The 20173-nt window shown below is 42.9% G+C and overlaps 1 protein-coding gene across 1 annotated transcript in view; it reads left to right on the top strand.

The window, feature by feature from the left end:
- Positions 1-3764: 3764 nt before the first annotated feature.
- The window catches only part of LOC149360178 (glutamate receptor ionotropic, delta-1-like), a 17643-nt gene continuing 1234 nt past the window's right edge, over positions 3765-20173 (top strand). Inside the window, exons 1-5 of the mRNA XM_089567795.1 lie at positions 3765-3845; positions 4321-4479; positions 6825-6969; positions 7420-7637; positions 7933-8216. Coding sequence (XP_089423921.1) covers positions 3765-3845; positions 4321-4479; positions 6825-6969; positions 7420-7637; positions 7933-8216 — 887 coding nt within the window. The remainder of the gene's footprint in view (positions 3846-4320; positions 4480-6824; positions 6970-7419; positions 7638-7932; positions 8217-20173) is intronic.

Here is a 20173-nt window from a genome sequence, read left to right as displayed (position 1 = left end):
TAAAATTTAGTACAAATTACACTAACGGATGACGCTTTGTTCCCTCCAGCGCCGGCCATTTCTAGCCGTATATGTCATGAACGTGCGTTTCCCGCAAGCTAAGCAGAAACTGCAAATTTGAAAATCAATTCATGATAATGCAAACTTTTATGCTAGGGCGCGGATTAATTTTGTGAGGTTTATTGTGAAAAAACAGAGCTATCACGAAGGGTAAACGAAAGGAGGTCCCCTAGTCTGTTTGTTCGCCCTTAGAACTCAAAGTACTGCTTCAGTCAAGTAGCCTATCTCTCTTTCGCTCATTCTTTTGTGAAATGATATTTGAATGTAACACTAAACAAAGAATGGCCTATTTTCGGAGAACATAGGCTCATTGCTGCCTCGGTTTATCGTTAACAAGACCACTCGCAGGAGCGTTGCCCGGAGCATCGTCTGCAGGCGAGTAGTTTACTCGTGTGTACGGCGTCATTGGCTGACTTACGTTATCTGCACAGGTTCCCGTGTTTTGTGCTTGCATCATACTATACAAGCTTTGATAATGCAGCGACAGCAGTTACGACAACGAGAATTAAAGGTAACTGATTATTAAAGTGAAAGAAGCCGAGCAAACTTATAATGTATATTATCTTTGTGCGCCATAGTAAAAAGAAAGTTTACTGCAAAACTTGAGAGGCATAATTAACTCTTCACCTGCCGCTATCTGCAGTTTTCATTCCGAGACGGTAAACCGCATAATTTAAGGCAGAAGGCGCGATACGAGGGCATTTCACAGCGCTGAGCTTTTTATCAAAGAAAGGTACAAGCATTCATTCTGCATAATGAATGCAGATTGCTGTTCATATCATAATTCTACGACTTTTAAGCATCTTCTGCCTTCTATTTAGGAGTTGAAATCAGGCGTACAGGCGCTGTTAGGCGCCTCTTGCTATTTCATGATGCCTTTGAATATTAGTGGCTTATTTCTTTCAGAAGTACTGGATACAGAATGGCATGACGACAAAAATTAGCGCGATTAGATCACATTGAATTATGGCCGTTTTCCACTCGGCTCAATACGACTTGACATTTCTGCCTAAGCGGAAGAAGTACGGCCCCGTAACAAGCCTGAGCAACGCTACTCACCTGCCTACATTTAAATAGAGCAGTGAATTTCAGTCGGGAGCCTCTTGGCGCAGGAGACCTTGGAAATGGCGTCGAACGCTTCTCACCTCATTGTGACGTTCGCTACAGTGAGTGCGTCCTGATCTGCCGCGACATGAACGCTTTCTTAAGGCAAAAATTGCAAAAACGAGTTGGAATAGCACAGTTGAGTTGCACAGCATACGCGATGGCCTCTTCCTGCGATATCTGCTGTTTACTAGCGCTACAGTGCATCTGGAACTATTAGAGCGGTCAAACATATCAGACGGCAGCGAGTGGGTTAACACTGTCAGTTGCCCTAGGCTACAGCGTGTGTAGAAAGCGCGGGTGACTAAGAGCGGTTAATAAGCTTGTACCGAACGGGGTCATTGCGCTCGATCAGTGTGAGGCTATGAAATGTGATTATCATCTCAAAATTTCACTGGACTGCTCGGTAATAAACAAAAACTAGGCGAGAAGGAAAGATTTTGGTTGAAAATCAAGAACAAGCTGTTTGACAATGTTCAATACTTGTGTAGGCTTGCGAACAGCATATGCAGCTTTTTTTGCCTCTGCACAACTTTTAAAGTTTATTCTTGATTTTGACGAAAAAAACAGTTGTAAGCGATGTTATCGAAAGCCAGTCGCATGTCTAGATAAGTGTGAATTTGTTATAACTTGTGAAACATCACACAGACGTTGGGAAAAGCGAAGTCACGAGTGTACATACAGTTATACCTAGACACATACTCGGTATATACAGGACATGTCCCTCATAGTGACATAGTATGTAATAAAAGAACTTAATTACAACCACTTTGCAGAGTACATGGTGATTCGTCGAGAGTCGATACATAAATATGATTGCCCTTCTGAAAAATTCCTACGCGATTATTTTAAATTATAATAGCTATATTGTAGCAGCGCGATTAAGGAGGTCTGTAATCTGGTCAGTTAGTTATCGTGTACCATAACTTGTGCGCATCTTAGCAAAACATAGTCATCGTAATCCATTTTAGGAACGAAAGCGAGTCGCGTGAGATTTTCTTTTATTATTTGAAATGACGGAACCAGTTGTTTATGGCATCTGCACTCGTAGGTGTTCCTCCACTGGTAACTGCAAATACGCGTCATGGTGTGCGAAGACACTGCGAGTTCTGAAAGTACACCATTTGATTTGTTATAAAATCAATAAACGCTGCACACGGTGGCAGTTGAGGGCCTGGAATTTTATCCAGTGCATACAACAATATAACCACTCGCATTGCACAACGCTCCACGCGGCCTTGCGGTTTCCCATATCTGAGCTTTCGCATTATCATTTTTTTTCAGGCCCCGCCATTTGTCAAGGAAGGCTATAGAGATGGGAAGCTCTACGTAGCTGGCATGTTCGGACTCATACTGCAAGCGCTCGCCGACTTCGTTCCTTTCAGGTGTCGTCGCGTTTCCTTCTATTACTGCCGGGCGCAACATTGGCTCAGCAATAAGCAATATCAAGGAATATTAGTGTACACTCGCAAGGGCTCTGAGCACAAAAATTTCATGCTCCGCTTGCAGCTTCGGCACTTGTGCGACTGATATGATCAGCTTAATTGTCATCAAACAACCTGAAAATTATATAGAATAAATTTTGCACCAGCCCCTTCTCCGCCTTCATCGGCCGCGGCGAAAAAACGTGGTTACGCGGTGTGGCCTCGTCCTCGCGCGCCGCGCTTGAAACAGAGCGCTCTGTTCGACCACGGCGTTTGAAACGGGCAATATTTCGCTTTGCCTCCTAGCAACTTTTCTAACTTCTAATATAACCTAATTGTTGTGGACCTGCCGTTCGAGACTTTCTTTATGAGAAAGCTACACGCTCAAGTCTACTAGTCGATGAGCACGGGCTTTCCGTACCATGGCGACAGTTGCTCGCTTTTGACCCGGAATGCAGAACACCGGTGACACCAGAAAAGTTCGTTCAGGCCATCCGGCGTAATCTGCGCTGTCTACCTGTGCCTCCCGGAGACCTCGGTGATAGGTCGATTCCTCCCGTTGGCCATGTTCGTGATGACCCGGATGATATAGCCAACGCGAAAATTCCTCCTCGTTATGTTGACACTTACTCTAGGCATTTGCTGGCGAGATCCGTGACCTTATTGCGTGTCGCGTTCCCATGAAGTAAGTGAGGAACCAATTCTCAAAACAAAAAGCTTATAATACAGCTCAAGAAAGATGTGGAGTGACAAAGAACCACTTCACCAGTTCTTTTCCTTTTGGCCGCCGCCGATGATGGTGGCAATGGTGCGTCTAGGAAATGATTGCTCGGGAAAACCTAGGCTGCTTTATATTTCGACTGAATGTTTTGCATTGACTAATGAGACCATGTATCGGATAAACAAGCAGGAACCACACAAGCATAGCTTCAATGCACACGGTTATGGGAGAGTGGCGTTTCTACCTCGTACCGCCTCATATCTGCATGGGAAAAAAATTTGCCTAGCTACGCTTTTTCTTTTGGCACATATAAGAAACTATAAAAGTACAGAAAAACATTGTTGCTCTTTACGGGTTTTTTTTTTTTTTTGTTTCGTGAGTGTTTGCATCTGCTTTAATGCTACATGGTATGCATCGTGATGCATTTCTGCCTCTTCCTTGTTAGCTACGACATAATGTATGACCCCCGAAGAACATTTGGCGTGCGTCTGGCAAATGGTTCCTACAATGGCATCATAGGGCTCCTGCAAACCGGGGTGAGTACCCTTGTGTCGCGTCCTGCTGTGCAACTATGATGGATATGATAGCTCAGTCCTCTGCGAAGCAGTACTGGTTCAATGAGATTCCATCAGCAAAACTATAGAAAGCGATAGGAATCTGCTTTACTGTAGGCATGGCTATGTGAACTGCACATTGAAACTTCGCCGAGAATAAGTAATGACCGCCAAAAAACCAGCCCTGGCATACAAGTCGCTCTACTAGACATCATCGTAATCAAACCTTCTTCGAGCTTACCAAGCTTTAAAATATACAGACATCTTAGCAATTGACTTTAGAACCATGAGACAGCTCTGGAATGAATATACAGAGATATTTAAAGAAAATATAGTGAACTACACCCTACAGAGCGGTTGATGATTAATAATATCAATTGAAAAATTTTTTTCAGCACCAGAAAGTAAGAAAAAACATCATCTTTTCTGTCTGATATTTTTCGCCTGCAATGAGCAGGCAGCAGATCTGGCTGCCGCCCCAGTGATCATGCGCTACGACCGGGCCAAAGTGGTTACTTACACGCCCGTGATGTACACCAGCCAATGTGCACTCATCGCCGTCGCTGGAGAATCTTCCGTCAACGCATTCAGCTACTTCTTTGTCTTCGACTGGGAGGTACGTAACACGCCGTGCCACTGAGAAAGCGTAAAAACCTGCTAAAGGGAATGGAACACAGATGTGGAAGTGTTGCAATATGTGTGCACATGTTTTGTTGAGAAATCCTATCTTGCCATTCGCGGTGCGTAGTACGTTCAGTTGCATTAAAACATAATCATGTATATTTCTTTATGTCTTATTGCGAAAATATTTCGCAGATTGGGACCGAAGCCTACAAGGCAGCGTTTTTAAGAGGTTACTTGAAGCAGCGATAGTGCACAAAGCAAAGTATTTAATTAAATAAAAAATTGGCATAAGTGATCACGTATAAAAAACGAGAGAGATGAAATGCGCGAAGAAGGCTTACTGAATGAAGCATACGTCATTAAGATAATGGAAAAAATCATTCTTGAACTCCACAGTGCGAACCACTATTCTTCAAAATATCCCCGTTTGCGTCAACCGCAATGATCAAATTAAAAAGCATTGTTTACAGTAACACGGTGCCTCTTGAAGTTTTTCATAATTGTTTCAAACAGACCGAGATTAGGATATTTGTGCACGTAAATATAATTTACAGGCGTCAAAAGTGTAAAAAATTATGAAAGCTTTGGTTTAGTGCAGGGCGTTTCCGCAATTAGTTGATATCCACACACGCTGACCACACCACATTTTATGCCCCTGAGGTAGGAGATCTTAAATAATAAATTGTTTTCATCACAGCAAACTCCGCGCTTAAGGTATAACCAAGTCTATAATGAGCATCCGGATTTCCCACCAAGTCACTTCAGAAATAAGACGTTCTGCGTTAATTAACCAGGAAGCAAGGCCGATAGGTGAAAGCAAACCGCGTTAGTAGACCACGACGCTCACGGCCATAGCCACGCCCTTCATGTAATCATATCTTTAATGTGTGATGTGAAGTGAGATTTTTTTTAGAAATGTAAGGGGCACTTAACTGCATAAGCAACTGACAGTGCGTTAGCATTAGACGCCTTTGTGAACTATGTAGCAATTTTTGTAGCTGGGAAGTTTCTGGGAGAAGTGCGTGTACGTCCGAATGCTGCTGTGGCCTCGAGGCAGACCACTCGCCTCGGCTTCAGGAGTTAGTGGGTTGGATCCCCGCAGCCGGCCCGCTGCCTAGCAATTTTCTTTTTAGATGGATACAAGCTTTCGCCAGTTCCTGGGCTCGGCTCCCCACGGAGCATGGCTTTGTAAAGAAACCTGCGCTTTCAAATTCCGTTTCCTAGGGCAACAATCTTCCAGATTCTACGTCATTTCCCCTAAAACGGAGTAGAGAATTTTCTCCTCTTCACTTTATCCCTGGCAGCCGGTGCAGTTGCCTTCTGTATGCAGAACTTTACATGCCGTGACACCAGGGGATGCTCGCAAGGTGTCTTGTAACGCTAACCCATTAAAATGCATTTGTGCTCATGGATGCCACACATGGACGCTTTAGTGAAGACTTAAGACTGGCTTTGACTACATACATCCTCTATGCAGTCTCTTTACCGCCCACTGCAGGTGAAAAAGGGTAACCGGGGTCTCAGGATCAGAACTCAGTAAGAGTTTAACCCCTATGGTCGCATAAAATGGACTTTGGACCTCGCAAGATAGTAGAATGAATCAAAGTGAAGTCTACGTTCTTTATTTATTTTGGCGTCACGCAAAAAAATAAAAATGTTTCCATATTCAATCATACGAAGCGTTTAATACTGCGGAACTCGATTGAAACAAAGCAGCACTCTGCGCCGAATATACCATTTCAGAAAAACCATAAAGTCCTTCGTGCAACTTGGCGCAGAGATGCGGCCTGCACATTTCACGTCAAATTCTTCTGCCGAAATTCAAGTTGCGATAAAGCTGTCTAAAAGCCACCTTTCTTATTTACTTATTTATTTAATCATAATTTTAACCCTCGTTTGAGAGTCGTGACTTGGAGGAAATAGAAATAATTGGCTCAAAACACTGATACCTCGAAAACATCAAACGTGAAGCGTTATAGCGAAAAATATTTGAAGTTCGAGTACTAAAACAAAACATTAAAATACTGTTACTCTAGAGCTAGTGACACAGAAAGTAAAAAAAAATAGACACGAATACAACAACACGGCACAGAAGGAGCAACAGGTTAGCTCTGATTAAAACATTGGTTGGCTTGTTTGGAAGGCTGTCCTACTGATACTATGTAGAACGTGAGTAGGCAGTACACTCTAGAGCTTCATCGCAACAAAAAAAAAAGCACCAAGGAGAGACGTTAGTGAGCGCGAAGGCCTCAATGATCGGTGTCCACACTCGGAGTTCAATAATAATTCGGTCGACAGTTAAATGATCACGCTTCACTGTCGTGCTGTCTCGTTCAGGTGTGGATAGCCCTTGTCGCCTGCATTCCACTGGTTTCTGTGGCTCTGGCGTTTATCGAAAAGCGGAGGAGTCGCAACGGGAACTCTTTTGCTCTGGAAGTGTACGATAATACATGGGACATTCTCCGCTCTTTCTCCTACGAAGGTACGTAAGCTTTGGTTTTATGGGATTTTAACTTCCCAAGACCACTCAGGCTATGAGGTACAGCGTAGTGAAGGGCTCCAGATATTTCGACCACCTGGAGTTCTTTAAAGTGCTCTGACATTGCACAGTACACAAACCTTTAGAATGTGGATTTTCTCGGAGTTACTATGAAGCTTTAGGTACCTTTTTCATATTTAGAAACCTCTAAGAGGCTTTACGTCAACCCTCGTCCTCTAATTTACACTCGGCAATTTAAATAATTACTGTGACATGATGAAATGCTCCTTGGACGTGTTTCTTTAAAGGCCCGGTTTTGATAGGCTTCCTTCACGTAATTTATTCATTCATTTGACTAATGGTTTCGTTCAATGACTGATTGAACATGCCGAATATTTTTGCCAAATCTTTAATTCGAAGCCACTTCACCGGATTTCATCTTTTTCCCTGCAGGCCACACTGCACCGACGAAGAGCCACGCTGGCAGGCTGCTCTTCTCATTGTGGTGGCTCACGGTGCTGGTCCTCACCAACGGATTCGCTGGCCAGCTTAAAGCTAGTATGGCCATCAAGAGCGAGCCACCACGGTTCCGATCCGCGGAAGACATTACTTTCCGACCAGAGATACGGCCCCTCATATGGAAGGACACCGGGTTCGAGGCATACGTTCGGGTGAGCCACATTTCGGAAAGTTGTGTAGCAGGTTCAAGTGGCAAGGACCATTCTCACAAATGCAATGGTGCGTTTTTCTAAAAGGATTCGCCGTAGCGTTGGCGCATCGTGTGCTGATCATTATTCCCCAAATTGTACTCCTAGAACTGTTCTCGTGTGAAAACTCTCCTTCATCGTAACGTATGCACCAACTCTACATAGCCATTGCACCTCGTGCTAAACTTCTGCTTCTTTTACGGATTCTTGCTCTTTGGAATGAAAGCACTTGACTACTTTCTGAATTTATGTGGCGCAGACGTCTACGAGGCCATCTTTGCGAGCACTGACCCGCCAGGTTCATCGCCATGGTGGTTTCGCATCCATCTCCGAAATGTACTCTCAAGTTGCAATGGAACAACTGTACAGTGGCCGAGCGGTCATTATCAGTGACCAGGATGTCAGCATGCATATGCTGGCTAAGCAATGCCGGCTCACCGGAGGGAGATTGTACGTGGCACAAGAACTCCTCTTCACGCGCTTTTTAACCGTCGCCCACGCCCAGGGTATGAAACCAAGTCTCGTACGCAGGATTCACGGCAAGTACGTTGAAATTATTACCATATACGTTTTCAGCCGTTTGCCAAAACAACGTTCCTTAAATTCATGGTTTGTTCGCTTGGTTCGCTCCGTTTAAGAGGAGCAGTTCTCTCTTCTCATTGCTTTGCGGGGTAGTCCTGCCTTAGCCAATTGTGGTAGTGACCGTGACTACATTTATTCCCGAAATACAAACGCATTTCGCATGCACTGGATAATTCGCCCTCGGCGACTATCCAACATGAAATTTTTCGGACTTTGGACGAAACTATCGTTACCTCTGGTAGCCTGCCCGGCACTGGTCAAATTTTTTAAAGTGATACGGCATTAAACAGCGACTTGCTATGACATCGATCAAATTGGATTCAGGAGGTGCGATTCTCTAAAACTGCGGTCTTTATTTCATGCCTGTTGCCGCCCGCGCTGTCACGAGGCGTACGTGGCGTCACACGTCTCGCGGCGGCTTGCTCTCTTGGCACCGTGTTGCCATTGCTTCAGCTTTCGCGCCTGGAAATTCTGAGCTGCGGCGTAGGAACATAAAACAAATCGAACATTACCGCCTGCAAAGTTGCACTGGAAGTAGTGATTATAACATTAAGATGTCGAAAGAGCAGTAGTCTAGAGATGCGGCTGCGGCCCCGCTGCCTTAGCTAGGCCGAGTAAAATGAGCCGGCTGAATGACATTTCTCAAAGGCGTGCGCTCTGAGCAGCGGTAGCTGTGCTCATTGTGGTCCAAGCTGTTAAGGCCTAGAAAAATTTTGCTGAAACAAGTAATAAAGCATTTTATTTCTCGAAGGCAAACCAAAGCACCGCATTCATTCATTGCTTCAGGCAGTGAAAAAGATTTGTCGCTGCACCTGAATAGGCTGGGGGGGGGGGGGGGGGGGGGGGGCTATCTGGAATATGACTTCTACACTAAGTGCGCAGCGCCAACAGTGGAGTGAGTGGTGGTAGTAGCAACAATTTTATTTTTTAATAAGAATAAAATACCCTCCTGGTTGGGCTCCTTCTTGTTCAAAAGTATACGGGCTTGAGCTTCACGACAGTGTTCTACTTATAAAAGCAGCCAACTTAATTGCATCGACGTAGCGAAAAGTGTGCAGAAAATTTTCGATTGAAGCATTGTTTCTACGTTGTCAGACTTGCAGGCGCAACTCCCAAAAACTGAATCCGGAGCGCATTTCGCCTTGTCATTCGTGTCGTTACTGAACTTTAACGTCGTTACGAAAATAACCGATATGACTTCCTGATCACCTCAGGCTTGTGCGAACAAGATCTCGGCCAATTTTTTTTATGTTTGCACATGCTAGCGCATATATGTATATATTGCGAGAGCATGAGTTACTTGACTGCTTATAGAAGTATATACCGAAGTATACGCTTCGTTAAACGAACCGTATTTATTTGACTCGAGGTTTCGATCGGAAGACCAATCTTTTTCAGGAGTCGTTTGTCTTTGCTGATGTTTTCCCTTTTATAGGGATTCGGCACAGAATAAGTGAGCGAGAAACAGAAATAAGTGGAATGAAGAAAAAAAATGTACAAATAAAAAACAATGAAATAAGCGTTTCTCTTCATGATTATGTTTTGATTTTTAGTTGTATATTTTTTCTTCCATCCACTTATTTCTGTTCCTCGCTCACCAGTTCTGTGCCCAACCCTTATAAAAGGGGAAACATCGTCAAAGAGAAACCGCTCTTCAAAAAGATCGTTCCTCCGAAAGAAACGTGGAGTCATATATATATATATATATATATATATATATATATATATATATATATATATAGGTTGCGAAAGCGTGAAGTACTAGACTGCTTATAAGAATATATAGCGAAGTATACGCTTCGTTAACGGAAACATATTTATTCAACTCGACGTTTCGATCGGAAGACCGATCTTCTTCAGGAGTGATTTTACATTGTTAATGCATCCCCTTTTATAGGGGCGGGCACAGAACAGGTAAGTGGGAAACACAAAGCACATAGCAGAGAAATACGCATAAAAAAATACGCATAAAAAATTACTACAGGCAGTGCGACCCACACACACACACACCAAAAAAAAAAAGAGAGAGTGCGAGGAACAGGTACTCAGTCAGAAAATACAGCGTCCAGATGCGGCCTCTGCTTTGTTAAGCACCACAGGCTTGCTTATTGACAGTCGTGTCCAGCTGGGAGGTGCTCGACAGGTGCGTGGCCGTGCAACAACTTTCCTAGAAAAATGCGAAAACTTGTTCCTTCTCCTGGCCGCGATAGCAAAAAAAAAATATAAAATATGACCCTCCAACAGAGAGAGCAGACAAAAAAAAAATGAAAAGAGCAAGGAAGAAACCTCGAAAAAAAAGTTAAATAGGTAAAAGAAAACCTTTAAAGTAGTGCTTTTTCTTCGCAGCCAGCAATAGTGCACCCACCCCTGGCTGAGGGGAAGTATTGGAAGGAATGTAAAAAAAATATATATAAAAAATATAAAAAAATGTGAGCTTACTTATAAAATTAAAAACGAAAAAAAAAAATAAATAAAAAAGAAATTGTCTGGCATTCGCGTGACCACAAGGGGTGAGCACACCCGGGGCGGGGGGGGACGACTCAGGTGTGGCACAGGTGTGGCATGCAGAAAGGGGTATGACCTCAGACGACTTAGTCAGTGCTGCTTTGTTTAATTTCGTAGGCCCCTGACCTCGGAAGAGAGGTGAGGGTGCCGTAAGTTTCATTAATGCCATTTTGCACTGTGTTAAATTTAAAAATAAAATATGATTCTCGTTGCTCGCGCTCACGAGTGTTTTTGAAGCCACTCTGTAGTATTGTTACTTTAAGTTTCTCAAACTCGTGAGTTTTCTCGCGGAGGTGTTTCGAAAGAGGGAGGTTGGGGAGGGATTGGGTATGTGAGCGGTGGTTATTAAATCTGAAACGGAAGGAATTGTCTGTTTCGCCTATGTATTGCATTCGACAGTCGCCACACTCGAGCATGTAAACCACGTTGCTGGAATCGCAATTCAGGTCTTCCCGGATAGAATGCTTGAAATTTGAATGGGTGCTTTTAGCCAGTGCCGTGGTTTCCATGTGTTTCCAGACTTGACATCGGCTTTTTTTGCATGGTGTGCAACCTACAGGTCTCGGTTTATTGACTGTCGAATGGACAACATAGTTTTGCAGATTTTTTGGTCTCCTATATGTTACTTGGGGGACCGTTGTGAAAATATTTGAAAGACGGTCACTCTGTTCTATGATATTAAAGTGTTTTTTTAGGATGTTGTTTATATTCGAGAGATTATTTGTGAAGGTTAGTATGAGATTACAGCGCTGTGATGATGGCTGAGATTCCTTAATGACATGATTAATATTAGTTGCTTCTGCCTTTTTAATGACATCGTTGATTATAGAAGACGGGTAATGTTGTTTTTCTAGAGTGTTCCGCATGCGATTAGCATTTTCGTGAAAATCTTCCGATCGTGAGCAAATTCGATTGAATCTGATGGCCTTTGAGTACGGAATTGAAGTTTTGCAGTGGCGTGGGTGGCAGCTGTTGAAATGAAGATACTGTTGTCTGTCTGTGGGTTTTTTATAGACACTAGTGATTAATGTACTTCCTTCTACTCGAACCAGAACATCCAGGAAGTTAATATTATTGGTTGAGTAGGTGTGTGTGAAAGAGATATTGGGATGGATTTTGTTGAATGCGGCGATAAAATGGATGAGTTCGTCCTCGGTTTCTGTCCAAACTATGAATATGTCATCCAGAAAGCGTTTGTAAAAAGCTGGTTTTGTTGGATATGAGGACAGAAAGTCTGATTCAATTTTGTTCATAAATATGTTGGCGTAATTTGGAGCCATTTTTGTCCCATACCTGTAAAGCTAGTTTGAAGATAATATGAGTTGTTGAGCTCAAAGGTGTTAAGTTTAAGGACCAAATTTGCAAGTGTCTCGACGGCAATTGGACTAGGGGTGTCTAGAATTTTGTATTCTTTATATGATCCAACCATTGCCTGAATTCCGTCGTCATGTGGGATGTTAGTGTAAAGTGATACCACATCCAGGGTAACTAGGAAAGCGCCTTGAGGGAAGGTGACATTCGATAATTCTTTCAGGAAGTGATTAGTGTCGCGTATGTAAGATGGATGTTTCGGAGGTATATGTTTGATGAGCGAATCGATATACTCTGAGATCGGTTCTGTTATTGTGCCAATACCAGAAACAATCGGTCTCCCTGGATGATTCTGTTTGTGTATTTTCGGAAGCATGTAGAAGCGCCCCGCGAAGGAATTTCTTGGCGTGAGCGCTTCACCTACTCGCGGTGGTAATTCACCTTCATCTGTTAGTTTTTTTATAGTTTGCTCTACGAGCAAACTATAAAAAAACATCGTAGAGCAAACTATATGAAAAAACTAACAGATGAAGGTGAATTACCACCGCGAGTAGGTAAGGCGCTCACGCCAAGAAATTCCTCCGCGGGGCGCGCTTCTACATGCTTCCGAAAATACACAAACAGAATCATCCAGGGAGACCGATTGTTTCTGGTATTGGCACAATAACAGAACCGGTCTTAGAGTATATCGATTCGCTCATCAAACATATAACTCCGAAACATCCATCTTACATACGCGACACTAATCACTTCCTGAAAGAATTATCGAATGTCACCTTCCCTCAAGGCGCTTTCCTAGTTACCCTGGATGTGGTATCACTTTACACTAACATCCCACATGACGACGGAATTCAGGCAATGGTTGGATCATATAAAGAATACAAAATTTTAGACACCCCTAGTCCAACTGCCGTCGAGACACTTGCAAATTTGGTCCTTAAACTTAACACCTTTGAGTTCAACAACTGATATTATCTTCAAACTAGCGGTACAGCTATGGGCACAAAAATGGCTCCAAATTACGCCAACATATTTGTGAACAAAACTGAATCAGACTTTCTGTCCTCATATCCAACAAAACCAGCTTTTTACAAACGCTTTCTGGATGACATATTCATAGTTTGGGCAGAAACCGAGGACGAACTCATCCATTTTATCGCCGCATTCAACAAAATCCATCCCAATATCTCTTTCACACACACCTACTCAGCCAATAAAATTAAATTCCTGGATGTTCTGGTTCGAGTAGAAGGAAGTACATTAATCACTAGTGTCTATAAAAAACCCACAGACAGACAGCAGTATCTTCATTTCAACAGCTGCCACCCACGCCACTGCAAAACTTCAATCCTATACTCACAGGCCATCACATTCAAACGAATTTGCTCACGATCGGAAGATTTTCACGAAAATGCTAATCGCATGCGGGACACTCTAGAAAAACAACATTACCCGTCTTCTATAATCAACGATGTCATTAAAAAGGCAGAAGCAACTAATATTAATCATGTCATTAAGGAATCTCAGCCATCATCACAGCGCTGTAATCTCATACTAACCTTCACAAATAATCTCCCGAATATTAACAACATCCTAAAAAAACACTTTAATATCATAGAACAGAGTGGCCGTCTTTCAAATATTTTCACAACGGTCCCCCAAGTAACATATAGGAGACCAAAAAATCTGGAAAACCATGTTGTCCATTCGACAGTCAATAAACCGAGAGCTGTAGGTTGCACACCATGCAAAAAAAAGCCGATGTCAAGTCTGCAAACACATGGAAACCACGGCACTGGCTAAAAGCACCCATTCAAATTTCAAGCATTCTATCCGGGAAGACCTGAATTGCGATTCCAGCAACGTGGTTTACATGCTCGAGTGTGGCGACTGTCGAATGCAATACATAGGCGAAACAGACAATTCCTTCCGTTTCAGATTTAATAACCACCGCTCACATACCCAATCCCTCCCCAACCTCCCTCTTTCGAAACACCTCCGCGAGAAAAGTCACGAGTTTGAGAAACTTAAAGTAACAATACTACAGAGTGGCTTCAAAAACACTCGTGAGCGCGAGCAACGAGAATCATACGAGAATCACGATCGTCCTGAAACATTTTTGGCTTAGTGACTATAAGATTCCGTATGTTCCCACACGGTCTCTTCGACCGAAGGAACCTTTTTGTATTCCCCGACGGTCTACAAGATATGGAAGGCGTGTAAGAGATTATTACGTTCCCTTTCACTTTAACAGGTTACCTCCAAGTGTTCGTGGGCAAAAACTAAAAACAAAATAAAAAAGATGCTGCGATACATTAATTAGAGGGTTTACGACATCATGCATGTGCTTTACCACCTGTCAAGTAAATCTTGTGATTTCATTGGTTACTGCTGTATTTATTGCACTGATCTGAGGTATTGTCATGCCACTTTGGTTTTTCTTCCTTGCGATTTAATCTGATGAGGATTTTTTTTCCTTCATGTAACATGAGTCTTGTGTCTATTTTGTTCTCACCGTCATACTAATTTGATGTCCGTTATTTTGAATGTTTTTTTTTGCCTGTGTGTATGTCTGCTCGGTTCCGCTGCCTGTCGGGCTCTGCCGCTCAAGCCCTATGAGGCTTTGGCAGGCCGGATCTCTGTACATTTTTTTAAATATTTGACGCAATAAAGTATTATTATTATTATTATTATTATTATTATTATATTTTATTTTTAAATTTAACACAGTGCAAAATGGCATTTATTAAACTTACGGCACCCTCACCTCTCTTCCAAGGTCAGGGGCCTACGAAATTAAACAAAGCAGCACTGACTAAGTCGTCTGAGGTCATACCCCTTTCTGCATGCCACACCTGTGCCACACCTGAGTCGTCCCCCCCCCCCCCCCGGGTGTGCTCACCCCTTGTGGTCACGCGAATGCCACACAATTTCTATTTTATTTATTTTTTTTTTCGTTTTTAATTTTAATAAGTAAGCTCACATTTTTTATATTTTTTATATATATATATTTTTACATTCCTTCCAATACTTCCCCTCAACCAGGGGTGGGTGCACTATTGCTGGGTGCGAAGAAAAAGCACTACTTTAAAGGTTTTCTTTTACCTATTTCACTTTTTTTTCCGAGGTTTCTTCCTTGCTCTTTTCATTTTTTTTTGTTGTTGTCTGCTCTCTCTGTTGGAGGGTCATATTTTATATTTTTTTTTGCTATCGCGGCCAGGAGAAGGAACAAGTTTTCGCATTTTTCTACGAAAGTTGTTGCACGGCCACGCACCTGTCGAGCACCTCCCAGCTGGACACGACTGTCAATAAGCAAGCCTGTGGTGCTTAACAAAGCAGAGGCCGCATCTGGACCTTGTATTTTCTGACTGAGTACCTGTTCCTCACAGTCTCTCTTTTTTTTGGTGTGTGTGTGTGTGTGGGGGTCGCACTGCCTGTAATAATTGTGTATGGGTATTTTTTTATGCGTATTTTTCTGCTATGTGCTTTGTGTTTCCCACTTACCTGTTCTGTGCCCGCCCCTATAAAAGGGGATGCATTAGCAATGTAAAATCACTCCTGAAGAAGATCGGTCTTCCGATCGAAACGTCGAGTTGAATAAATATGTTTCCTTTAACAAAGCGTATACTTCGCTATATATATATATCTCAAAAGGACTTTCTTGGCAACTGATTAATAAATATCAGAGATATATAGGTTTATGGGGGTTCAACGATCCAAAGTGACTCAGGATATGAGCGACGCCGCACTGAAGCACTCCAGAAATTTCTATCAATTGGGACTCTTTAACATGCACTTACATCGCACATTACTCGGGCGTCTACATTTTCGCCTTCATCGGAATTCGACCAGCGGGGCCGCGAGTCGAATTTAGATGGAGACGAAATTTTACTCAAGCGAAAGGAAACATTTTAAGAGCGTTAGCTCTTACTCACCATGTTTGGAGATTTCGTGGGGTCTGCTACCGCCCTGAGACCACAGCGCCATCTGTGGCAGCTAACGCACGTTACTTCAACGTCTTCCAGGGGATGGCGGCCTTTTTTTTTTGTTTAGCTGCATGTTTCGATCACCGCACCGAAGAGTGATTTGTCTTCGCTGGTACCCGTATCCCGTAAAAACATAGAAACAAAATATATGCCCTACATGCAAACACGAAAACTATCGTTAGGAGTGGAAATCATAAAAATAATAACATTCACAATACATTCACTACAAATGTTGAAAAAACACTACAAAAGCACTTTCAGCGCAGTACGCTTACAAGAAAGTGGATAGAAGCAGTGCAGTGGCCTTAACATGTAGACAAAGCACAGAGGAAAGAAAAACATTTGCAAGACCATTTGGAAGGAAGAATTGTAATCCGGAAACATTATCTAGCGGTATATTGTTATAATCGTGGATGGTTACTGTGAACAGAAACGGCTAATTATGACGATTCCACAGCACTTTTCTGGGATGTTTAGTATTTAAAGGTGTATGTTTTTTCAGTCTTCTTTTCTTTATTTATTCAATTTTAACCCCGCTTAGCCCGAAGGCGCTAAGCAGGGGGGTTACAATGATGAAAAAAACACACCTTCATTCATACGGCACACTTGCGGGCCTGAAAGATTCACTAATAGAACGCACAAAAAATGAATTTTCATACATATTTGTTCTGGTACGGTATTCCAAAATCTTAAAGCAATGATCAATACCAGAAGAGACATAATGGGGCCGGTGTAAATATTTTATGCGAAGCATATTACTAGAGCTACACTACAGCCCGTCGAGCGCGGCGGTGGAGCTACCATTGACCTTTAGCGTGACCACGTGACACCACGTGACAACATGACGTCACAGCAGAGGAGAGATGGGCTGCCGGCTCGCGCGGTCGGCCGCGGCGGTGGAGGCTCCACATCAGAGGCGCTGCAGCTGACCACGTGACGCTACAGCAGCGGTATAAAGCTGAGCTTGCCTCGCTCTCCGGGCACTTCCGAGGTGGCCAGGTGTTGGGATGCCGCCTAGAAGCAGGGCTGATTTGAACGAGAAGCGAAAGCTTCAGCGTGCCACAGAGACCGATGAAGAGCGGGATGAACGTCAACCAAGGAAAGCCATGTATTACCAAGCCTAGCCATCAATATGCTTCGCATCTGACTAGGCTTAACCTTAGCTAAGCCTCAGCCATTGTTTTTTTCCTTTTGAATCCCTGTTTATTCATATGTCGCAGGAACTTCGGATGAATTTATAGTTTGAGGAGGCGAGTCACGCTGCATACACTTCAATGCGCTTAATTCGGCGATACATGTTTTATTCCATGGCAGTGCGCGTTAGCGAACACCAGGTGGTCGAAATTTCTGGACCCCTTCACTACGGCGTCCCCATAGCCTGAGTGGCTCTGGGACGGTAAACCAACCATAAACGAAACCAAACCTGTTTTGTTCCAGGCTCGAACGGAGCGTGCGCATTCTAAGGCAGTCTGAACGTTTAAATGTAAAGAAACTGTGTGAATTTAACAGATGATTGCTCAAATTTTGTTTTAAGAAGTTATGAACACAGCCTGCCTTAGCTGATATGTACTCAGCGCAGTCATTCCAGGAAAGGTTGCTTTTATGCAGAGACTTTAAGTATTTGAAACGTTACAAGGTGATATATTTTCGCTATCGAAAAAATACGGAGAGAATACGGAAGAATACGGAACAGGACGTTTTTATGTGAGCTGGACTACATTACATTTGGAGAAATTCAACGTTATAATCATTATTTCGCATAAACGTATAAGGCTAAAACAGGCCCTTTTTTGTATTCTCATTTTAGGCATATATCAGTCGTCCACGAAAAAGGTTTGATTGGGGCAATCTGTGCTGCATGTTCTAGGCTCTGTGTTCTGAACCTGGAGTTAAATGTTTGAAAGTAGGGTTAGGATTAGAAGCAGCAGTGATACGAAAATATTCTTACGCGTAAAGAACCACTTGCGGCCATTTTCCTGACCTTTTATGCTCTGAGTTAAATTGAAGGATAATAAGTCGTTCTACGGCTCACAGAAAAGCAAGAAAACAATTTTTTGAAATGAACTGGTATTTCTGTTTTCTTTCCAGACTAAAACAAAAGAGGAAAGCAGACAGCTCTATTTACTTGTACGGCAGATTGTGAACATTAGAAGGAAGAAAAATGCCTAGCAGCCGAGTAAAAAAAAAAAGTTGTAGATACTTTCATCCTGTGTATTCAGTCCTGTCAAGGGGTAATGACTTCCGCCGGCCCGTTCCCTAACGCACTGCACGTTTCTATTCCTCTTTTTTCCCCGCTCCTGTCATTCGCCTGCCTACGTGTACGGTAACATGTCTAGCACCGCCTAGTTCACCTTGTTGCCTTTCCATTATTCTGTATATCTGTTCCAAATCCTTTTCAGCCCTACTTACTTCAATAAGAATACTGAAAGGGATGACGGTAGAATTGTTTTATTCACTCTTTTTGGAAGGAATTGACGTAGTAGGGGTCCCCACTCTGGGAGTTTGTTGGCTGATGCTGCCACGCTTGCTCCGTCCAACAGCAGGACTTGGTCTTAGGCCTGCGAGCTGGTCACAGCCGCCTACCATCACTTGGTCGTCGGCTGGAAAATACACGCTGGTCGGATAAAACTTAAGTCGGCATTGAAGCTCCGCTCACATTTAAAACCGCCGCACAGAATTCCTCCGCGTCGAAAAAGTAGTCTGTGGTTGAAACATTTTTTTGGCTACCTGAAAAAGAAGCTAATCACAAGATAAAAACATAAGCTCTAGAATTTTGATACATGGCTCTTGTTTAATACTCTCAATCATTAAAAAGCTGATTTCGTTTACCGTTTCGCTTAGCCAGCGGAGTAATAGAGGACACCGCGGACCTTGGCTTAGTGTTAGCAACTGCTACTTTTTAAAGTTGTGTCCCATTATAATTGGCGATTGACCCGACCGACCCAGAACAAATGATATAAGTAGTCAAGGCTTCGACGGCATACCGTCTGGTCAGGAATCATGGCTTGATGAGATTCACTGGTCACTGACCATGGTCAAACAAAACCAAAAATGACGTTTCGGGAGCGCTACGGCTCCCTTGTTCACAAGATTGTGAACAAGGGAGCCGTAGCGCTCCCGAAACGTCATTTTTGTTTTTGTTTGACCATGGTCAGTGACCAGTGAATCTCATCAAAACAAATGATATAACTTGGAGGTCTCGCCTCAGTAGCGGCATTCCCGATCAAAAGAGTCCAGGTCTATGGCGTCTAGCTGGGATGAATACGGAAATTTCTTAAATTTATGAATGCTCAAAAATTTACGCACAGTGCACATGCATCGCATGCAACCAATACGGTTGTTGCAAAAAACCGTTGGAAACTGAATCATAGTCATGCCACTTGCAAGTAACATTCATTTTCCGTCATTACTAAAATCATACAGCTCGAAATATAAACATAGCTGTTATAAAATTAGGAACTAAACATTTGCGAGAACATTCGTCCTCATTTATAAAGAACTGTCTGGCGTGTTTCGAAAAGATCACACAATATTCATCTTCACGGCATCTTCTGTACACTTACAAAACAGCACAGTGTCACGGTGTATTATCTGGGGCAGGCTTGCGTTAAGCTGCTAATACCACATTTGGAATGAAGCAATGCTCCATACCAACGAACTTTTTTCTAAAGAGCATCAGAAATCTTTTACGTATACGGTATACGGTATACCATCTTTCCACATTTATTGGAACACACTGAGGAAGACTTGGCGGTACCTTATGTTGTTTGCCTTGAATATTTGTTGCACGAATGCACTGTGGCAAAAAAATTAATGGTAAGCGTATGTTGGGTCAAATCTCAGTGCTTGAAACGTCTCAGGTGGCCACAATTACGACGCCGTTCTCCGTATGGTGCGCCTTATGCAAGTGGTATGGCTTGAGGGCGCAATAGTTATGCTACTCTGAACAAGGAATGTGCAAGTCTTAGCTTATACAGACGTGATACTAACGCTGAAGGAAAGACAAATTGAACTTATTTACGCGCCTTACTATATAGCACAAAAGGTTAATGCGAGCGTACCTTGTTCAAGGTTCAAGGTTCAAGGTTCGTTTGTTGCATGTTTATGGTACAAGAA

This window comes from Amblyomma mixtum, chromosome 2 (assembly GCF_055824585.1).
Source record: "Amblyomma mixtum isolate Tamu chromosome 2, ASM5582458v1, whole genome shotgun sequence".
Classification (NCBI taxonomy): Eukaryota; Metazoa; Arthropoda; class Arachnida; order Ixodida; family Ixodidae; genus Amblyomma; species Amblyomma mixtum.
This window is presented reverse-complemented; position numbering and strand designations above follow the sequence as displayed.